General features: G+C 44.5%; 1 protein-coding gene across 5 annotated transcripts in view; it reads right to left on the reverse strand.

The window, feature by feature from the left end:
* The window catches only part of usp43a (ubiquitin specific peptidase 43a), a 116,112-nt gene that overhangs the window by 39,175 nt on the left and 56,316 nt on the right, over positions 1–20,621 (reverse strand). For all 5 annotated transcript variants that reach the window (XR_006079599.1, XR_006079597.1, XR_006079596.1 and 2 more), the window contains exons 4-6: positions 12,437–12,529; positions 8,369–8,504; positions 3,772–3,916 (exon numbers count right to left, since the gene is read on the reverse strand). Coding sequence is in view for 1 of the 5 variants with exons in the window: in XM_042303430.1 (XP_042159364.1) it covers positions 3,772–3,916; positions 8,369–8,504; positions 12,437–12,529 (374 nt within the window). In the remaining 4 variants the exon portion in view is untranslated. The remainder of the gene's footprint in view (positions 1–3,771; positions 3,917–8,368; positions 8,505–12,436; positions 12,530–20,621) is intronic.

The raw sequence follows: 20,621 nt of genomic DNA on the forward strand, positions 1-20,621 counted from the left end.
GGCTGAAAAAGCCAAATCCATTCATTTGAAGGGGTGTCCACATACTTTTGTAAATATAATGTAACATGGTAACATGGTGCATGTGTACACAATGTCACAATCAAACACAAACTTTAACGTGAAACAAATGGTTCCCATTCATCTTTCAAACTACAGTATTTCTAGAAGTACTTCAGACGATGGGTTTAAACAGCACATCATCAATCATTGAAGAACTGCCTTGTAAAAGCAGATGGAGATATGTGGGCTGAGCCATTGAGCACAGCTGGGCCTTTTTCTCAGCATTCTCTTCACCACCCATTAGCAGATACATCCACAACCTGTGTGTGTGTGTGTGTGTTGGTTTAAAGATGCTTGCCTTGAGTGTGTGAATATATAACAATACAATAACAATAACATGAGCTCGCTAAAGGCAGATCTAATGGTCTCTGTGTAAGTGCTTACGCATCCTCCGCTGCTCAGACCAACACCTCAGAGCTACACAACATTCAACCCCAACCGTGTCTCCAGTCCACAGCTTTTAGCATTTTGATAGGATGAAAAGGAAACTCACACTGAGATTCTACCGGAGTTGCTTTCCATAGAACTCCTCTGTCCATTGTGAAGGGAGATGAATACTGAATACAGTGGTGGAGAAAGAGTGAGAGAGTATGTTTGTGTGTGTGTGTCTGTGTCCATCGATAGATTCCTTTATCTGGGTGGATATGTCGCTGCTTCGCCACCTTTCCCAGAGGGCACCTCTTCTTTCACACAAACCCTCTCTCAGCCCTGATTCTCCGACCTCGCCAAACAGACAACTCTGTCTCGAGAGCTTGATAGACTCTTTGATTACCTCAGGGACAACAGGCCTTTTGTAGAGTAAGAGTGTCTAAAAAAAGGAAAGTTTCAGAGATTTCCTCCAACTGAAGGCATTTATGTACTGTATGTACTGTTCTGTTGAGAGATGAAATCGGATATTGTCATATCTGTATAAAGTTTCCTAGATTTTTTGTGTGTGTTTTCTACTTCTAATATGAAAACTCAACAGAAATTCAGAACCATGAAACGGTGGAGACGATTCCTCCAGAGCAAAACGCCCATCCATAAAATCCATCTCTTAAAATAGACTATGACTTCCGCCTAAAAACATCTCACCTAAAGTTATATTTGTCTTTCTCTTCTGCCAGTGCGACACAAACGCATGCCTTTGTTCTACCAGCCAGTGTGTATTTTATACCTCTCGCTCTCCCTCTCCTAATGTTTTCAACCCATTTCTTAGGCTCTGTTAATTTTGACTCCCCACCAGGAGGTAATGGGCCTGATTCCCAGTCCCCCGCTGAGCTACTTCCTCTTATCCGACATGAGAAATCGAAACCTTTCCTTCGCTAACCAAATTCCCCATTTCAATTTGGGACTTTTATTAGCCGGTGAGCAGATTGGCTTTGTGCCTCTGCTGTGCCCGCTGGGGCTCAGGTTGTGCCGATGTTGTAGAGAGAGTTATGAGATCCACACACGACACTGAGACAGACAGACAGGCAGACATGCCCGCACACACACACTCACATGAAATGAGATTACACACACAGGGCCATTAATCATGGTGTGGAGTCTGGACAGCGCCGGGGGTCAACTGTGTGACTGTCTGTCTGTAGCCCAAAGGGGGTAGTGACGCAGGCTAAGGCACATACGTACTAGCCAAAGGAGGGCTGGGACGTGTGTGTGTGTGTGTGTGTGTGTGTGTGTGTGTGTGTGAGTGAGTGAGTGAGTGAGTGAGTGAGTGAGTGAGTGAGTGAGTGAGTGAGTGAGTGAGAGTGAGAGGGTGAGTTGTGACTAGCTGATTTGTCACAGGTTAAAAGAGCCAAGTGTCCATAGTGATACATATTTCTACAGCGGAAGAGAGGGAGGGAGGTACTACAAGCTTAATACAGTCAATATGGGCAGTGACAGCAGTGGTTTGAATGCTAGTCCATATGCGTAAGCGTCCGTTGTTTATTTCCGACGATGACAGCGGTTGCCTGACAGGTTGTCTTAATCTAACATGGCCCATTGAAATGAGGCTCTAACAGTCTGCCAAGGTTCCACATCATCTTTCTATGGCCACAAGAGGTAGGAATGTCTGGGTCTTGTTTGTGACAGACTCAGCTAACAGAGCCGTCCCACCAATTCATTCTTAATTAGGACAATTTCCTAATTAATTGTGGCTCATCATGAAAATATCATTACAGCCTAGCCTACATCCTGAAATATATTATCAACCCAGCCCCACTCTTCAGTATTACATTTCTACATTTGTTTGATAAAACAAAGAGGGTAAATGTGGTACTGGATGCTGAAACCACAGCATTATAGCGCCGTAATAATGCATGTATATTTCAATGGCTCATTTGATTACATTCACATCACCCAGGGGTTCTGACTGAGTGATGATTACAGATGATTAAAGGATACTTAACCAGCACAATAAGGAGCACACTAACCAATGAGACAACAATAGAATGTAACAATATCTCATCACGTCCTCTCCCTCCCCACAGCTCTGTAAAGCTAACAGTGTGCGCGCGCAAGCACACACACACACACACACACACACACACACACACACACACACACACACACACACACACACACACACACACACACACACACACACACACACACACACACACACAGTTACTCAGGCTTCTATTCAATCTATTCCATTAAAGCAATGAAGGCCCTATTCAATAAACCTGTTACGAGCGTTTAGCTGTTGTGAAATGACCCGCCATTGTTATGGAGACAGTGGGGTAGTTAAGATGGCAGGGAGGTGTTCTGGGATGTCAGAAACATTAATGACGCTTGCAGTAACTGAATGCATGTTATGTTGAGTCTAATCAGCTCAGTTCAGGTTTTGAATCATTACATTGGTAATAGGAGTTCATTCATCATTTACAGTAGAATGTATATAAAACAATAGAGTTATTGTATACATGTGTGCTTTTGAGTGCTAATGAGTGTGTCGGTGTGTGTGGCTGTGTGCCTCTTCCTCTCTCCTCTACCCTCAGTCTGATCACCTCTAGTAGCACCAGGACATTATTTTCTCTCCTCTGTCTCCAGGTGATAAAGATATCGTTCTATCGTTCCCGGAGAGAGATTGAGGATCGTACATTTTTCATGACCCCTTTGAGCACATTATTGAATTATTGATGTGGCCCCTTTCAGGAGTTAAAGAACGTTGGAAAAACACAGTGAGGGTTTCATTTAGCGGTGTGTTGCTCTGAACGTAGCCCTCCCGTTTGGGCGTCCCCCAGGGATAAGAGTTAAGACACCCTCCTTTTGGACACGGGTCAACTAGATAGGAGTCAACAGGTGAAAAAAAGTGTGTGCGTACATGCGTGCACTCACCATATCAATAGTTAATTTGACACCGCCTGGCAAAGCTGTGGCTGATTTCAAAGGGAGGTGACGCAAGGCTGGCTCCATCTCATCCACGTTCACGATCCAAGAGAGAGTGAGCGTATGTGTGTGTGTGCATGTGTGTTGTGTGTGTGAGTGAGAGCGAGCCTTTACCTCAGTACATCAAGCCCTCAGCTAGATACAAGAACGTCAGAGACACTGTCTGAGAGAATTTAATAACCTAGACAGAAATACAGTACCTGTCCATGAAATGGCAAGAAATTGAAACGGCTAAGAACCTATAGCTCTATAGTATTTGTCTGAACAAACACTATCCATTGTGCTGAAGCCAAATAGCTAGAGAGAAAGAGAGAAAGAGAGAGAGAGACTTCGGGCTGTGGATGCAGCCATGGTTACCCGACATTCGCGTGGAGCCTCCCCGTGTGTGGAGGGGCGGAGCCTGGAAGGCATAGACCACATCACTCTCAGCAACGCTTGTCAGATCGTCGTCGTCAGAGAACGAACGCTGGAAGCCGGTGGCATAGAGCTCTGACAGGACCACCTGGATGGGGGGTGGGGGGTGATGGAGGGAGAGAGAGAGAGAGAGAGAGAGCGAGGAGGAGATGGTTTAAAGAGATGTACATTGCTTAAAACCTCTTGAAGCTAGGGGGCACTATTTTTATGTTTGGAAAAATAATGTTCCCAAAGTAAATGGCCTATTTCTCAGGACCACATGCTACAATATGCATATAATTGACAGATTATGATAGGAAACACGCTAAAGTTTCCAAAACTGTCGAAATATTGTCTGTGAGTGTATCAGAACTGATATTGCAGGCGAAACCCTGAGAAAAATCAAACCAGGAAGTGGCTTCTATTTGGAAAACTCCATGTTCCATAGCCTCCCTTTGCTCCATTTAAAGGGGTATCAACCAGATTCCGTTTCCTATCGCTTCCTCAAGGTGTCAACAGTCTTCAGACATAGTTTCAGGCTTTTATTTTGAAAAATGAGCCAGAAAGATAACATCGCGTCAGGTGGTCACATGAGTTTTGCTCGCGCAACAGAGTTTGGACAGCTATTGTTTTTCCCTCTCCTACTGATAATGCCATTTGTGGTTGATATATTATCGATTATATATTTTAAAAACAACCTGAGGTTTGATTATAAAAAACGTTTGACATGTTTCTGTGGACATTACGGATATTATTTGGAATTTGTCTGCGTTGTCATGACAGCTCTTTCCTGTGGATTTCTGAACATAACGCGCCAAACAAACGGAGGTATTTTGGATATAAAAATGATCTTTATGGAACAAAAGTAACATTTGTTGTGTAACTGGGAGTCTCGTGAGTGAAAACATCTGAAGATCATCAAAGGTAAACGATTAATTTGATTGCTTTTCTGATTTTCGTGACTAAGCTACCTGATGCTAAGTGTACTTAATGTTTAGTCATGCGATCGATAAACTTACACAAACGCTTGGATTGCTTTTGCTGTAAAGCATAATTTCAAAATCTGAGACGACAGGTGGATTAACAAAAGGCTAAGCTGTGTTTTGCAATATTGCACTTGTGATTTCATGAACATATATTTTTGTAGTAATATTATGTGAATGTGGCTCTATGCTATTCAGCGGTTGTTTATGACATTTATCCCGCTAAAGGGATGGGTAGCGTCAAGAAGTTAATACAGACACAGCACGGAAGCAGACTTTATTATAAACAGCCATGGACATGGCTACGTGGCCTAGCATGGCGGTCAAACACACACATACACAGGCTAATAGTTGTAGACAGACAAGCTATTGAGGACAAACAGGGAATGTATGTGACAAAGCAAACAGGGCAGACACGCTATATTTGTGTTAAAAGTCTGTTCAAGATCCTTCTCGAGTAAACACATATTAAAGGCCCAGTGCACCGAAAATGTGATTTTCCACCCTATGGGGTTGGAATCAAACTGACGTTTTGAAAATGATGATAATGCTCTTATAGTGTAAAAGCTATTGGAAAAGATTGCCAGAAATAGCAGTCTGTTTTGGTGGGATGGAGTTTTGGCCTGCCTGGTGACATCACCCCTCCCCACAACTCTCTGACAGTCCTAGCAAAACTCCTGTGTCGGGATTTGACTATAACATTAATCTGAAGACTGTTATTTATCTAATTAACTAACTGTGTTTAATTGTTACCCGATTCAATTAATCATGTAACAATTAACTCATTATGATCTGGGGCACCACGAGAGTGGTTCTTTAAAGCATTACCATCTCCCAAATTAAACTCTAAAAGGTCTTTTAGGCCTTTTATCACATCTATAAACAGTCAACTTATTAGTCATAACCTCATATCATATCACCATTCTGAACAGTCAAAACCTCCTTGCATCTGCAAAAACCTGAGCTTTACTTATGATTCAGTACTACACAAATTGGTTTAATTATTTATTTACTAGCTAATTAAATGGGGACATAGGATAAACACGCATACTACACTGATATTGACTGGAGACGTAATACGCTAAAAACAGATCCCTAGCGGAATGACAACATGGATAACACTGCCACATTCAGAAACGACTCTCGCCTACAATAACCATATATTTTGCATACGAACTGCCACCCGCTTTGAGCAAGATATCATGAATGTATTTACGTGAAATGCCTGGGTTCGCCGGGGATCTCTCGATGAACGGGGCAGCCTTGGAAAGACGGTTGGGCCTTTTTGCGGCAAGCTCGTAAGGCCCTGATTGTCCGAAATGGTTCGAACAATTCTTCTACTGGTATCCGGTGACTTGTCGTGTAGTCCTGAACAGAACTACAGAGTTGATTTTCCTTCCATTTGCTCTCGAAGATGCTACTTTGAAGATAGGCTAGCCAACCATATCGATGGTTCCCCAATGGGGTGATGACAGTAGCTTAATACGATGGTTTGAGCAGAGTAACAGGATGGTCCTACTTGAATTCACTTTCGAAGATACTTCAGCCGTACCAGTGATTATCCGGGAGGTGATTTTATCGTCTCCACCTCATGTTGAGATTCAAATTTCAAACAATTTTAAACGCGCAGCTGCAGCTTCATGCTTTTCTGGTCCAATGTGTTAACTTCTTAATTCATCATTTATACCTTTTTCTCGAAAGGGGCAGTCCCGGGAGGGTGACATGCTCTGTCTGTCTGTCTCTCTGTCTGTCTGTCTGTCTGTCTGTCTGTCTGTCTGTCTGTCTGTCTGTCTGTCTGTCTGTCTGTTTGTGGTTACTCACTGTGCAAAGTTATAGAAAACAATTATCTCTTATAGCTTTTCAAATTACATCTCTCTCTTAATTAACAATTACACATTCATCATTTTTCAAATGACATGCACAACCCATAGAATGGAAACTTCATCTATATAGTGTGTGTACTTTCCATGTTACAGTATTTCCTTTATAGCATTTTTAATGACATCACAAAATAACAAACAAAATTACATTAGTGTTCTATAGATCGCCTCTGACCATTCCCAACGTTCTATGTTCGAAATATTGTTCCAGAATACGATTTTGAATGTATTAGAGTTTCAGTGGGAAAAGGTCTGTTGAGACAAAGCACATTCCTTTGGTGAATTTGTAGAGGGAGAGCCTGGATCTTCTCCCTTGATTTACAACTGGACGTGAGTTGTTAATCCCCACTATTTCTTTCCTTCCCCCTCTATGGATGAAAGGGGGTCTGATTGAAATTATTAATGGCACACCTGATCTGACCTATTTGGATTCTCGTGGTCAGTCATGACACTTGCTTGAGAAATTGCTCTTTGCTAAGAAGCTATTTTTGTTTATTTTCTGACCATTTTAATTGTAAACAATCACAGTAAGATGCTTAATTATTACCCAGAAATTATTTGATATTGAGATAAAATGGCTGCATTGGACCTTTGAGGATCTCTTACTCTCTCCTCATATCTGTTTTCTGAGAAGGCTTTTATCAAATCACAAACAAACAGACAGACAGACAGTGATGTTCCATTCCGCTCCTTCTCACATACCATGACGAGACATTAGGCCCAGCTGTGGGACTGACAGCAGACTCTCTCTGTCTGGAATATTCCTATCTTTCCCTCTCTTCGTCTGCTCCAGTCTCTGTCATTCTATCTGTCTGGTCTGCTGCAGTCTCTGTCATTATATCTTCTGGTCTGCTCCAGTCTCTGTCGTTCTAGCCCCTCTCTCTTTCTCTGTCTGTCTATCCCCTCTCCCTTTCTCTGTCTGTCTAGCCCCTCTCTCTTTCTCTACCTGTCTAGCCCCTCTCTCTTTCTCCACCTGTCTAGCCCCTCTCCCTTTCTCTGTCTGTCTAGCCCCTCTCCCTTGCTCTGTCTTCTAGTCCCTCTCTCTTTCTGTCTGTCTAGCCCCTCACAAATCAAAATCAAATCAAATGTATTTATAAAGCCCTTCTTACATCAGCTGATATCTCAAAGTGCTGTATAGAAACCCTGCCTAAAACTCCAAACAGCAAGCAATGCAGGTGTAGAAGCACGGTGGTTAGGAAAAACTCCCTAGAAAGGAGGGGCACCTCTTTCTTTCTCTGTCATTCTAGCCCCTCTCCCTTTCTCTGTCTGTCTAGCCCCCTGCTATTTCTCTGTCCGTCTAGCCCCTCTCTTTCTCTCTCTGTCTAGCCCCTCTCCCTTTGTCTGTCTAGCCCCTCTCTTTCTCTGTCTTTCTAGCCCCTCTCTTGCTGTCTGTCTAGCTCCTCTCCCTTTCTCTGTCTGTCTAGCCCCTCTCTCTTTCTCTTCCTGTCTACCCCTCTCTCTTTCTCTTCCTGTCTAGCCCCTCTCTCTTTCTCTTCCTGTCTCGCTCCTCTCTTTCTCTACCTGTCTAGCCCCTCTCTCTTTCTCTGCCTGTTACAGTGAGTGAGTGGAATAATTAATTTACACCCCATAGACATAGGATAGAGCAGGATAGGGCCTTTTAGATTCAGTAGGCTAACAAGTCTGGCCCACTGACCGTGTGTGTGTGTGTGTGTGTGTGTGTGTGTGTGCAGCCCTTACCTGGTCTGGCGTGGTCTTGCCCTCCTCAGCAACCATGGCACGCAGGCAGGAGATGGAGCCGATGAGAGGCACAGCCAGACCAACACGTAAATACCTCTGACCCTTCGTACTGAACACCAGGGTCACACTCATACACCTGGAGAGGGAGACAGAAAGAGAATCTTGTTCCAGACAGTTCTTCACAAGCACACACACAAAGACAGTGTCAAGACATTGCACTTGCTGTGTTGTTCCTTGACTGCAAGGTGATGCTAACGTGTTAGCATTAGCACCACAGGGAGCCTGTCTGTGTCTGCTTAGGAATGCCTATCTACAATCAACAGGAGCTAGCTAGTGCAGAAGATGTGGGCATGACAGGTGGACCAACAGGAAGGATGAAGGGATGAGCACTTAGTGCTATGAGGCCACAGGTTTGAGGTGACTTAGCTGAGGGAAGAAGGGGTGGAGGGATAGAGAGATGGAGGGATGGATAGAGGAATAGAGGAAAGTCTGGGAGAGAGACAGGAGCTCTGATGACGCCCCAGCTTCCTGCTTCCCCATCATGCATTATTCAGGAAGTGTTGCGTCGTTGCTAACAGAGTGCTCAAAAAGCAGAGTGAGATGCGGTGTACAAAGTAAGAGCCAGTGATGTTAGTTTACCCCCTGCTGATGTAAGAAGACACGACCGTCACTGAGATTTTACTAACTGTGTGTGTCTCCGCCACTGAGATTTCACTAACTGTGTGGGTCTCCACCACTGAGATTTCACTAACTGTGTGGGTCTCTGCCACTGAGATTTCACTAACTGTGTGGGTCTCTGCCACTGAGATTTCACTAACTGTGTGTGTCTCTGCCACTGAGATTTCACTAACTGTGTGTGTCTCCGCTTGCGAAAGTTTTCACCCCCCTTGGCATTTTTCCTATTTTGTTGCCTACAACCTGGATTTAAAATTGATTTTTTGGGGGGGGGTTGTAACATTTGATTTACACAACATGCCTACCACCTTGAAGATGGAAAATATTTGTTATTGTGAAACAAACAAAAAATAAGATTTTTTTTAAACAGACTTCAGTGTGCATAACTATTCACCCCCCCCCAAAGTTAATATTTTGTAGAGCAATCTTTTGCAACAATTACAGCTGCAAGTCTCTTGAGGTATGTCTCTATAAGGTTGACACATCTAGCCACTGGGATTTTGCCCATTTTTCAAGAACAAACTGCTCCAGCTCCTTCAAGTTGGATGGGTTCCGCTGGTGTACAACAATCTTCAAGTCATACCACATATTCTCAATTGGATTCAGGTCTGGGCTTTGACTAGGCCATTCCAATACATTTAAATGTTTCCCCTTAAACCACTTGAGTGTTGCTTTAGCAGTATGCTTCGGGTCATTGTCCTGCTGGAAGGTGATCCTCCGTCCCAGTTTCAAATCTCTGGAAGACAAAGAGGTTTCCCTCAAGAATTTCCTGTATTTAGTGCCATCCATCATCCCTTCAATTCTGACCAGTTTCCCAGTCCCTGCCGATGAAAAACAACCCCACAGCATGATGCTGCCACCACCATGCTTCACTGTGGGGATGGTGGTCTCGGGGTGATGTGAGGTGTTGGGTTTGCGCCAGACATTGTGTTTTCATTGGTGGCCAAAAAGCTAAATTTTAGTCTCATCTGACCAGAGTACCTTCTTCCATATGTTTGGGGAGTCACCCACATGCCTTTTGGTGAACACCAAACGTGTTTGCTTATTTTTTTCTTTAAGCAATGGCTTTTTTTCAGGCCACTCTTCCGTAAAGCCCAGCTCTGTGGAGTGTACAGCTTACAGTGGTCCTATGGACAGACACGATCTCCGCTGTGGAACTTTGTAGCTCCTTCAGGGTTTTCTTTGGTCTCTTTGTTGCCTCTCTGATTAATGCCCTCCTTGCCTGGTCTGTGAGTTTAGGTGTCATCCCTCTCTTGGCAGGTTTGTTGTGGTTCCATATTCTTTCCATTTTTTTAATAATGGATTTAATGGTGCACCGTTAGATGTTTAAAGTTTCTGATATTTTTTTATAACCCAACCCTGATATGTACTTCTCTAGAACTTTTTCCCTGACCTGTTTGGAGAGCTCCTTGGTCTTCATGGTGCCGCTTGCTTGGTGGTGCCCCTTGCGTAGTGGTGTTGCAGACTCTGGGGTCTTTCAGAACAGGTGTAAATATACTGAGATCACGTAACATATCATGTGACACAGATTGCACACAGGTGGACTTTATTTAACTAATTATGTGACTTATGAACATAATTGGATGCACCAGATCTTATTTAGGGGCTTCACAGCAAAGGGGGTGAATACATCTGGACAAGAGCAATACCTATGTAATAATGCTGTTCATCAGCTCAGCATTTAACTCCAAACTCGTCATTAAGCTCGAGACCCTGGGTCTCAACCCCGCCCTGTGCAACTGGGTCCTGGACTTCCTGACGGGCCACCCCCAGGTGGTGAGGATAGGAAACAACCTCTTCACCCCGCTGATCCTCAACACTGGGGCCCCACAAGGGTGCGTTCACAGCCCTCTCCTGTACTCCCTGTTCACCCATGACTACGTGGCCAGGCACGCCTCCAACTCAATCATCAAGTTTGCAAACGACACTACAGTGATAGGCTTGATTACCAACAACGACGAGACGGCCTACAGGGAGGAGGTGAGGGCCCTCGGAGTGTGGTGTCAGGAAAATAACCTCACACTCAATGTCAATAAAACAAAAGGAGATGATCGTGGACTTCAGGAAACAGCAGAGGGAGCAGCCCTATCCACATCGACGGGACAGTAGTGGAAAAGGTGGAAAGTTTTAAGTTCCTTGGCGTACACATCACGACAAACTGAAATGGTCCACTCACACAGACAGCGTGGTGAAGAAGGTGCAGCAGCGCCTCTTCAACCTCAGGAGGCTGAAGAAATTCGGCTTGTCACCAAAAACCCTCACAAACGTTTACAGATGCACAATGGGGAGCCTCCTGTCGGGCTGTATCACTGCCTGGTACGGCAACTGCTCCGCCCACAACCGTAAGGCTCTCCAGAGGGTAGTGAGGTCTGCACAACGCATCACCGGGGGCAAACTACCTGCCCTCCAGGACACCTATACCACCCGATGTCACAGGAAGCCAAAAAGATCAGTCAGTACAGGTGCATCAAATCTGGGACCAAGAGACTGAAAAACAGCTTCTATCTCAAGGCCATCAGACTGTTAAACAGCCATCACTAACATTGAGTGGCTGCTTCCAACATACAGACTCAAATCTCTATCCACTTTAATAATAAAAATTGGATGTAAATAAATGTATCACTAGCCACTTTAGACAATGTCCCTTTATATAATGTTTACATGCCCTACATTGCTAATCTCATATGTATATACTGTACTCTATATCATCTGCTGCATCTTGCCTATGCCGTTCGGCCATTTGTCATCCACATATTTTTATGTACATATTCTTATTCATTCCTTTACACTTGTGTGTATAAGCTAGTTGCTGTGAAATTGTTAGATTACTTGTTAGATATTACTGCATGGTCGGAACTAGAAGCACAAGCATTTCGCTACACTCGCATTAACATCTGCTAACCATGTGTATGTGACCAATACAATTTGACTTGACTTGACATATGCACGCACCACTTTTCAGTTATTTTACTGCCAAACTAGCATGTTAATAGCATCCGTATCAGACTGGCCCTGTGGATAGACTGTCTGTGAGCTAGAGAGGGACAATGCGATATATATGCCATCCAAGCAACCTGTTGTGTATCTGTCAGAAACGCCCACCCTGCTTTTCACAGCACTAGAACTTGATCATATTCCACTGTGTCTTGTTGTCACAACTGGTAACATGGAAAGTGTACATGTCACACACACACACACACACACACACACACACACACACACACACACACACACACACACACACACACACACACACACACACACACACACACACACACACACACACACACACACACACACACACACACACACACACACACACACACACACACACACACACACACACACACACACACACACACACGCAGTGGCTTTATGACTGGTGTGGCTTACCTGGTTTGCCGCAGGGGAATGGGCAGTGAGATGCAGAGGAAGGGGTCAAAGGTGTTGCTCTGTTTAAGGCAATGTGGACATGTCAGGGAGGACCTATAGACACAAGGGAGAGAGGGGGTTGGGTTAAAGAGATAGTTCACCCCAATTACTAAATGACATAATAGTCTCCTTACCCTGTAAACAGTCTATGGACAAGGTAAGACAGCAATCCACGCTTTGGTTTTGTTTACCTGGCCACTGTTTCAAATGCTAACATTTAATCATTTGTGGCACAAATCCAATGCAAGTCAATGCTAACTATATTAGCATTTTTGCACTTCATGTCCAGATCATCTATGTCACTTCATTAAGTTACACAATACATGTGTTAATACTTTAGGATGAGTAGAAACAATAGAAGGTCAACCTGGTCAAATCACAGAGAGCAAACAAATCCATTTTTCCAACCAGCTCCTCTCAAGTGATGTGGGATGGTGTGGTACACATGCACATGATATTGGGCACCGTGTGTGTGTGTGTGTGTGTATAGGTTGAGTGGAGAGATGTTCGACCTCACCTGGCAAGGCTTCTATATGTGTAACGTTATGCATGGCGTATTACGGAGTAGGTGGACAGAACAGAGAAAGTGCATTTAGCTCCAAGAGAGACAACACTACACCTGGAGCCTCTCATCCCCAGTTAGAAAACACACCGGAATAGACTGAAATATTCACAAGGACGGAGAGCAATAACCTGGTTTTATTTTTGAATATTTTAGCAGGTGTTCAAAAATCGTGGTGGGAAGGGAGGAATGTGGGGAAGAAAAAAGTCATACTGCAGGAATTCAGTAGATGTAGGGAGAGGGAGGTTAAACATTAATCGCTTAGCCAGCTTACATACATGTATTTTCGTTAGTCGTCATGGATCTTTTTTATCACACGTGCATGGCATACAGAGCTTAGTTTGAGGAGAGGAAGAGCCTACTTATTGGAGTGAAAACTGCTTTCGGAATCCAAGTCATTGCGCAACAAATAACAATTCTAAATGCAGTCGCGTGTTATTAACATTGGTGGCCACGATTAAAAAAGGAGCTATTGTTATTTCTCAATATCAACTCGTAAAGCGAGCGTCCCATTCGCCAATTGGATGCATACGCTATAGCCTGCCTACCGCTGACTATCAGCGCATCACCACCATTTTGCAATATGAGCTTGCGGCAGTATAATTGTTTGAAACTTGAACGTTTTACGTCACTTCAAATAATGAGGCATGTCTTACCTTGCTTCAAAGTAGCCTAATGAAAATCCATCCATAGAAACACGGAGGCAATTTTTTATAAAGACTTCCTCATGCCATTAACCAGCATTTCTCTCCTGTTCTATTGGTTTTCATATTTACTTTATTTCGTTGTCCAGAAGCCAAAGGCACAATCCTAGTCATATTAGCAACTAGAGGTCGACCGATTATGATTTTTCACCGCCGATACCGATACCAATTATTGGAGGACAGAAAAAGCCGATATGATTAATCGGACGATTTTTAAAATGTATTTGTGATAATGACAATTACAACAATACTGAATGAACACTTATTTTAATTTAATATAATACATCAATAATATCAATTTAGCCTCAAGTAAATAATGAAACATGTTCAATTTGGTTTAAATAATGCAAAAACAAAGTGTTGGAGAAGAAAGTAAAAGTGCAATATGTGCCATGTAAGAAAGCTAACATTTAAGTTCCTTGCTCAGAACATGAGAACATATGAAAGCTGGTGGTTCTTTTTAACATGAGTCTTCAATATTCCAGGTAAGAAGTTTTAGGTTGTAGTTATTATAGGACTATTTCTCTCTATACCATTTGTATTTTATATACCTTTGACTATTGGATGTTCTTATAGGCACTTTAGTATTGCCGGTGTAACAGTATAGCTTCTGTCCCTCTCCTCGCTCCTACCTGGGCTCGAACCAGGAACACATCGACAAAAGCCACCCTCGAAAGCAGCGTTACCCATGCAGAGCAAGGGGAACAACTACTCCAAGTCTCAGAGCAAGTGACGTTTGAAACGCTATTAGAGCGCACCCCGTTAACTAGCTAGCCATTCCACATCACATCGTTACACATCGGCCTTTCCAATTAATCGGTCGACCTCTATTAGCAACCCATCATAGTAGTTACTATTAGATTCCCCCTCTTTCTATGTTCCTAATTGAGATTTTTGTCATCTCTGTCAAATGGAACTGCTCGTATTAGATGCACAGATTAAAACTGTGTTTTCCCGAATTACATTTGGGGAAATGTTTGAGAATCTAGTTTTATTAGCTGCTCCATTACAGGAGTTGCATGGTCAATATAGGCTATAGTCTTTTGACTGAAAGACAATAGGCTTGCTATTGTTGCATGTTTCCATTAGGCTCTTAATGAAAAATGTCAGGTCCTTGTATGCATAGTTTCAGAGAAGAAGAGGCGAAGCGAGGGGTTTCACTCTCACCAAAATCTGTTCAAAATAAATCCAATGCGTTTCTCTGGACTTATTTTGGCCCTAAGCTTGTCGCCTGCTTTCCTGTTTTTGGACGACTCCCATTGCTCTGGCGGAAACATAAGCATCTTGTCATTATATACAGATCTCTGACAGTATTTCCTCTCGTTTAAAAAAAAATGTTTTACAGTTTATTGACCGGTTAATAATGATGGTCAGTTAGTCGGAAACAAAATTGACTGAAATATGAATCCTAAGTAGATGTGCTTATTAGAAAAAGAGAGGCGCAGACGGAAACAGAAGAGAGAGCACCAAGTCAACTGAGAAGCAAGGACTTCCAGATTGACAGGGACATGACATCTGTGACATCATCCCAATGCAAAAGAGTCACTATCTCGTCTCATCCTCCCGTGTCATACAGGGCATTCACTACCAGTGTCAACCAACACAATAATGACTCCAACATGAATACCTCCCTGGCCGGTGGCCCAGCCAGAGTACACCCAGGGGGATTTAGTAATGGTGCCCTACAGGGGGATCAGCAGGGGATGAGCCTGGGGGTTAAGCACAGAAACATGGAGGACAGCCCAGAGGACTGTGTCAGCAGCATCCCCGGGGGAGGGCAAAGGCAGATGCACAGGGGAGAAAGAAAGGTGGTGGCAGTAGAGAGAAAGATGGAGGCAGAGAAGGAAGGATGGTGGTGGTAGAGAGAAGGATGGATGGTGGTAGAGAGAAAGATGGAGGCAGAGAAGGAAGGATGGTGGTGGTAGAGAGAAGGATGGATGGTGGTAGAGAGAAAGATGGAGGCAGAGAAGGAAGGATGGTGGTGGTAGAGAGAAGGATGGATGGTGGTAGAGAGAAAGATGGAGGCAGAGGAGAGATGGAAGGATGGTGGTGCTGTGGCAGAGATTTTTTTGGACTCGGCCTTGTCTCAGGATGGTAAGTTGGTGGTTGAAGATATCCCTCTAGTGGTGTGGGGGCTGTGCTTGGCAAAGTGGGTGGGGTTATATCCTTCCTGTTTGGCCCTGTCCGGGGGGTATCATCGGATGGGGCCACAGTGTCTCCTGACCCCTCTTGTCTCAGCCTCCAGTATTTATGCTGCAGTAGTTTATGTGTCGGGGGGCTAGGGTCAGTCTGTTATATCTGGAGTACTTCTCCTGTCTTATCCGGTGTCCTTTGTGAATTTAAGTATGCTCTCTCTAATTCTCTCTTTCTCTCAGAGGACCTGAGCCCTAGGACCATGCCTCAGGACTACCTGGCCGTGCTGCTTCTCCAGTTTCAACTTTTCTGCCTGTGATTATTATTATTTGACCATGCTGGTCATTTATGAACATTTGAACATCTTGGCCATGTTCTGTTATAATCTCAAACCGGCACAGTCAGAAGAGGACTGGCCACCCCTCATAGCCTGGTTCCTCTCTAGGTTTCTTCCTAGGTTTTGGCCTTTCTAGGGAGTTTTTCCTAGCCACCGTGCTTCTACACCTGCATTGCTTGCTGTTTGGGGTTTTAGGCTGGGTTTCTGTACAGCACTTTGAGATATCAGCTGATGTAAGAAGGGCTATATAAATACATTTGATTTGATTTGGTGGTAGAGAAAAGGAAGAATGGCGGTGGTACAGAGAAGGAAGGATGGTGGTGGAAGAGAGAAGGAAGGATAGAGGTGGTAGAGAGAAGGAAGGACGGTGGTGGTAGAGAAGAGGAATGACGGTGGTGGTAGAGAGAAGGAAGGACGGTGGTAGTAGAAGGAAGGAAGGAAGGATGGTGGTGGAAGAGAGAAGGAAGGATGGTGGTGGTAGAAAGAAGGAAGGAAGGATGGTGGTGGTAGAAGGAAGGATGGTGGTGGTAGAAGGAAGGATGGTGGTGGTAGAAGGAAGGAAGTCTGGTGGTGGTAGAGGGAAGGATGGACGGTGGTGGTAGAAGGATGGTGGTGGTGGTAGAAGGAAGGATGGTGGTGGTAGAGGGAAGGATGGACGGTGGTGGTAGAAGGATGGTGGTTGTGGTAGAAGGAAGGATGGTGGTGGTAGAGGGAAGGATGGTGGTGGTAGAAGGAAGGATGGTGGTGGTAGAGGGAAGGATGGACGGTGGTGGTAGAAGGAAGGAAGGATGGTGGTGGTAGAAGGAAGGAAGGATGGTGGTGGTAGAAGGAAGGAAGGATGGTGGTGGTAGAGGGAAGGATGGACGGTGGTGGTAGAAGGATGGTGGTGGTGGTAGAAGGAAGGATGGTGGTGGTAGAGGGAAGGATGGACGGTGGTGGTAGAAGGATGGTGGTGGTGGTAGAAGGAAGGATGGTGGTGGTAGAGGGAAGGAAGGATTATGGTGGTAGAGGGAAGGATGGACAGTGGTGGTAGAAGGAAGGAAGGATGGTGGTGGTAGAAGGAAGGAAGGATGGTGGTGGTAGAAGGAAGGAAGAATGGTGGTGGTAGAGAGAAGGAAGGATGGTGGTGGTAGAGCGAAGGAAGGACTGTGGTGGTAGAGAAGGAAGGATGGTGGTGGTAGAAGGAAGGAAGGATGGTGGTGGTAGAGAGAAGGAAGGACGGTGGTGGTAGAGAGAAGGAAGGATGGTGGTGGTAGAGAGAAGGAAGGATGGTGGTGGTAGAGAAGAGGAAGAATGGTGGTGGTAGAGAGAAGGAAGGACGGTGGTGGTAGAGAGAAGGAAGGATGGTGGTGGTAGAAAGAAGGAAGGATAGTGGTGGTAGAAGGAACGAAGGACGGTGGTGGTAGAGAGAAGGAAGGACGGTGGTAGTAGAAGGAAAGAAGGACGGTGGTGGTAGAAGGAAAGAAGGACGGTGGTGGTAGAAGGAAGGAAGGACGGTGGTGGTAGAGCGAAGGAAGGACTGTGGTGGTAGAAGGAAGGATGGATAGTGGTGGTAGAGGGGAAGGATGGATGGTGGTGGTAGAAGGAAAGAAGGATGGTGGTGGTAGAAGGAAAGAAGGACGGTGGTGGTAGAAGGAAGGAAGGAAGGACGGTGGTGGTAGAGCGAAGGAAGGACTGTGGTGGTAGAGGGAAGGGTGGATGGTGGTGGTAGAGGGAAGGATGGATGGTGGTGGTAGAGGGAAGGAAGGACTGTGGTGGTAGAGGGAAGGATGGATGGTGGTGGTAGAGGGAAGGAAGGATGGTGGTGGTAGAGGGAAGGATGGAGGGGTGAAAGGAAAAGGAAAGGATGAAGACGAGGTAGACACAAAGCAGATTGGTTGGAGAGAGAGAGGCAGCCATTCAGACTTGCTTGTGTGGAACATATTAGCTCCACCGTGCTGATACATCTGACTGTTCTGCTCTCTCTGCTCTCTCTTTTCCTCCTGGTTGTTCTCAGCTGACTGAGTCCAGGTTATCAGGTGTTCTGCTGAGTCACTCCAGGACAGTGATGCAGTCAAGTATAGTCGGTACAGGTCTGTAACGAGAGTTGTTACAACACAGGGCCTGTATCCACAAAGTGTCTCAGAGTAGGAGCGCTGATCTAGGACCTGTCCTTATAAATCTTATTCCTTTCGATCTAAAAGGTTAAACTAATCCTAGATGAGCGCTCCTACTCAAGAGAGGTTTTGTAGAGATGTGCCCAGATATCATAGAAATAGCATTACGATTTCAATAGTATTACTTAGTTATTGTATTTCTATGGATCCCAGATTTCCCCCATTCAACACTCTGTCAGGCTGTAAATGACATTCTGACAGTCACAGCAATAGCGGTGCTTACACCTCCCAACGTCACTTGGAACGCTCTCCGTGGAGGCTGACGTGCTCACAATCACTTAGAACTTAGTATGTGGAGGCTGGCGTGCTCACAATCACTTAGAACTTAGTATGTGGAGTCAGACATGCTCACAATCACTTAGAACTTAGTATGTGGAGGCTGACATGCACACAATCACTTAGAACTTAGTATGTGGAGTCTGACATGCTCACAATCACTTAGAACTTAGTATGTGGAGGCTGACGTGCACACAATCACTTAGAACTTAGTATTGTGGAGTCTGACGTGCTCACAATCACTTAGAACTTAGTATGTGGAGTCTGACGTGCACACAATCACTTAGAACTTAGTATTGTGGAGTCTGACGTGCTCACAATCACTTAGAACTTAGTATTGTGGAGTCTGACGTGCACACAATCACTTAGAACTTAGTATGTGGAGTCTGACGTGCACACAATCACTTAGAACTTAGTATGTGGAGTCTGACGTGCTCACAATCACTTAGAACTTAGTATGTGGAGTCTGACGTGTTCACAATCACTTAGAACTTAGTATTGTGGAGTCTGACGTGCACACAATCACTTAGAACTTAGTATGTGGAGTCTGACGTGCACACAATCACTTAGAACTTAGTATTGTGGAGTCTGACGTGCACACAATCACTTAGAACTTAGTATGTGGAGTCTGACGTGCTCACAAGCACTTAGAACTTAGTATGTGGAGTCTGACGTGCACACAATCACTTAGAACTTAGTATTGTGGAGTCTGACGTGCACACAATCACTTAGAACTTAGTATGTGGAGTCTGACATGCACACAATCACTTAGAACTTAGTATGTGGAGGCTGACGTGCACACAAGCACTTAGAACTTAGTATGTGGAGTCTGACGTGCACACAATCACTTAGAACTTAGTATGTGGAGTCTGACGTGCTCACAATCACTTAGAACCTAGTATGTGGAGTCTGACGTGCACACAATCACTTAGAACTTAGTATGTGGAGTCTGACGTGCTCACAATCACTTAGAACTTAGTATGTGAGTCTGACGTGCACACAATCACTTAGAACTTAGTATGTGGAGGCTGACGTGCTCACAATCACTTAGAACTTAGTATTGTGGAGTCTGACGTGCTCACAATCACTTAGAACTTAGTATTGTGGAGTCTGACGTGCTCACAATCACTTAGAACTTAGTATTGTGGAGTCTGACGTGCTCACAATCACTTAGAACTTAGTATTGTGGAGTCTGACGTGCACACAATCACTTAGAACTTAGTATTGTGGAGTCTGACGTGCTCACAATCACTTAGAACTTAGTATTGTGGAGTCTGACGTGCTCACAATCACTTAGAACTTAGTATTGTGGAGTCTGACGTGCACACAATCACTTAGAACTTAGTATGTGGAGTCTGACGTGCTCACAATCACTTAGAACTTAGTATGTGGAGTCTGACGTGCACACAATCACTTAGAACTTAGTATGTGGAGTCTGACGTGCTCACAATCACTTAGAACTTAGTATGTGGAGTCTGACGTGCTCACAATCACTTAGAACTTAGTATGTGGAGTCTGACGGCGTTTCCACTCGGGTTGGTTCACCTGTCTGTGAGGAGAGAGTCTGTCAGTGTGTGTGTGTGTCAAGCCTATCCTCGCACCACCATCCACTCTGCATTTGGCTGACTCCACAGCACCAATCCCCTGGCCTCTAGCCCACAGCAACGAGTTAGCAGTCCTACCGTCCGACAGTCTACCAGAGATCATTATTCATCATTTATACAGATGAGGTTTTGAACAGCCTCCCTGCACTACCTAAATAAATAGTACGTGACCAGCATTACTAAACACGTAGGCTCATATCACCTTTCTTGAACGCAGCATCTGTATCGTTCAAGACCCCTGAATTAAGACATAATAACCCAAACAGCATGACTGAACTTGCAAGCCTCACCCTATTGGAATGCAGCTCTCATGTCATAGGCCAACATATAGCACATGCTACGCATCAACATACATGAGACAGAATTCAAACATC

Source organism: Oncorhynchus tshawytscha, linkage group LG02 (assembly GCF_018296145.1).
Source record: "Oncorhynchus tshawytscha isolate Ot180627B linkage group LG02, Otsh_v2.0, whole genome shotgun sequence".
Lineage (NCBI taxonomy): Eukaryota > Metazoa > Chordata > Actinopteri > Salmoniformes > Salmonidae > Oncorhynchus > Oncorhynchus tshawytscha.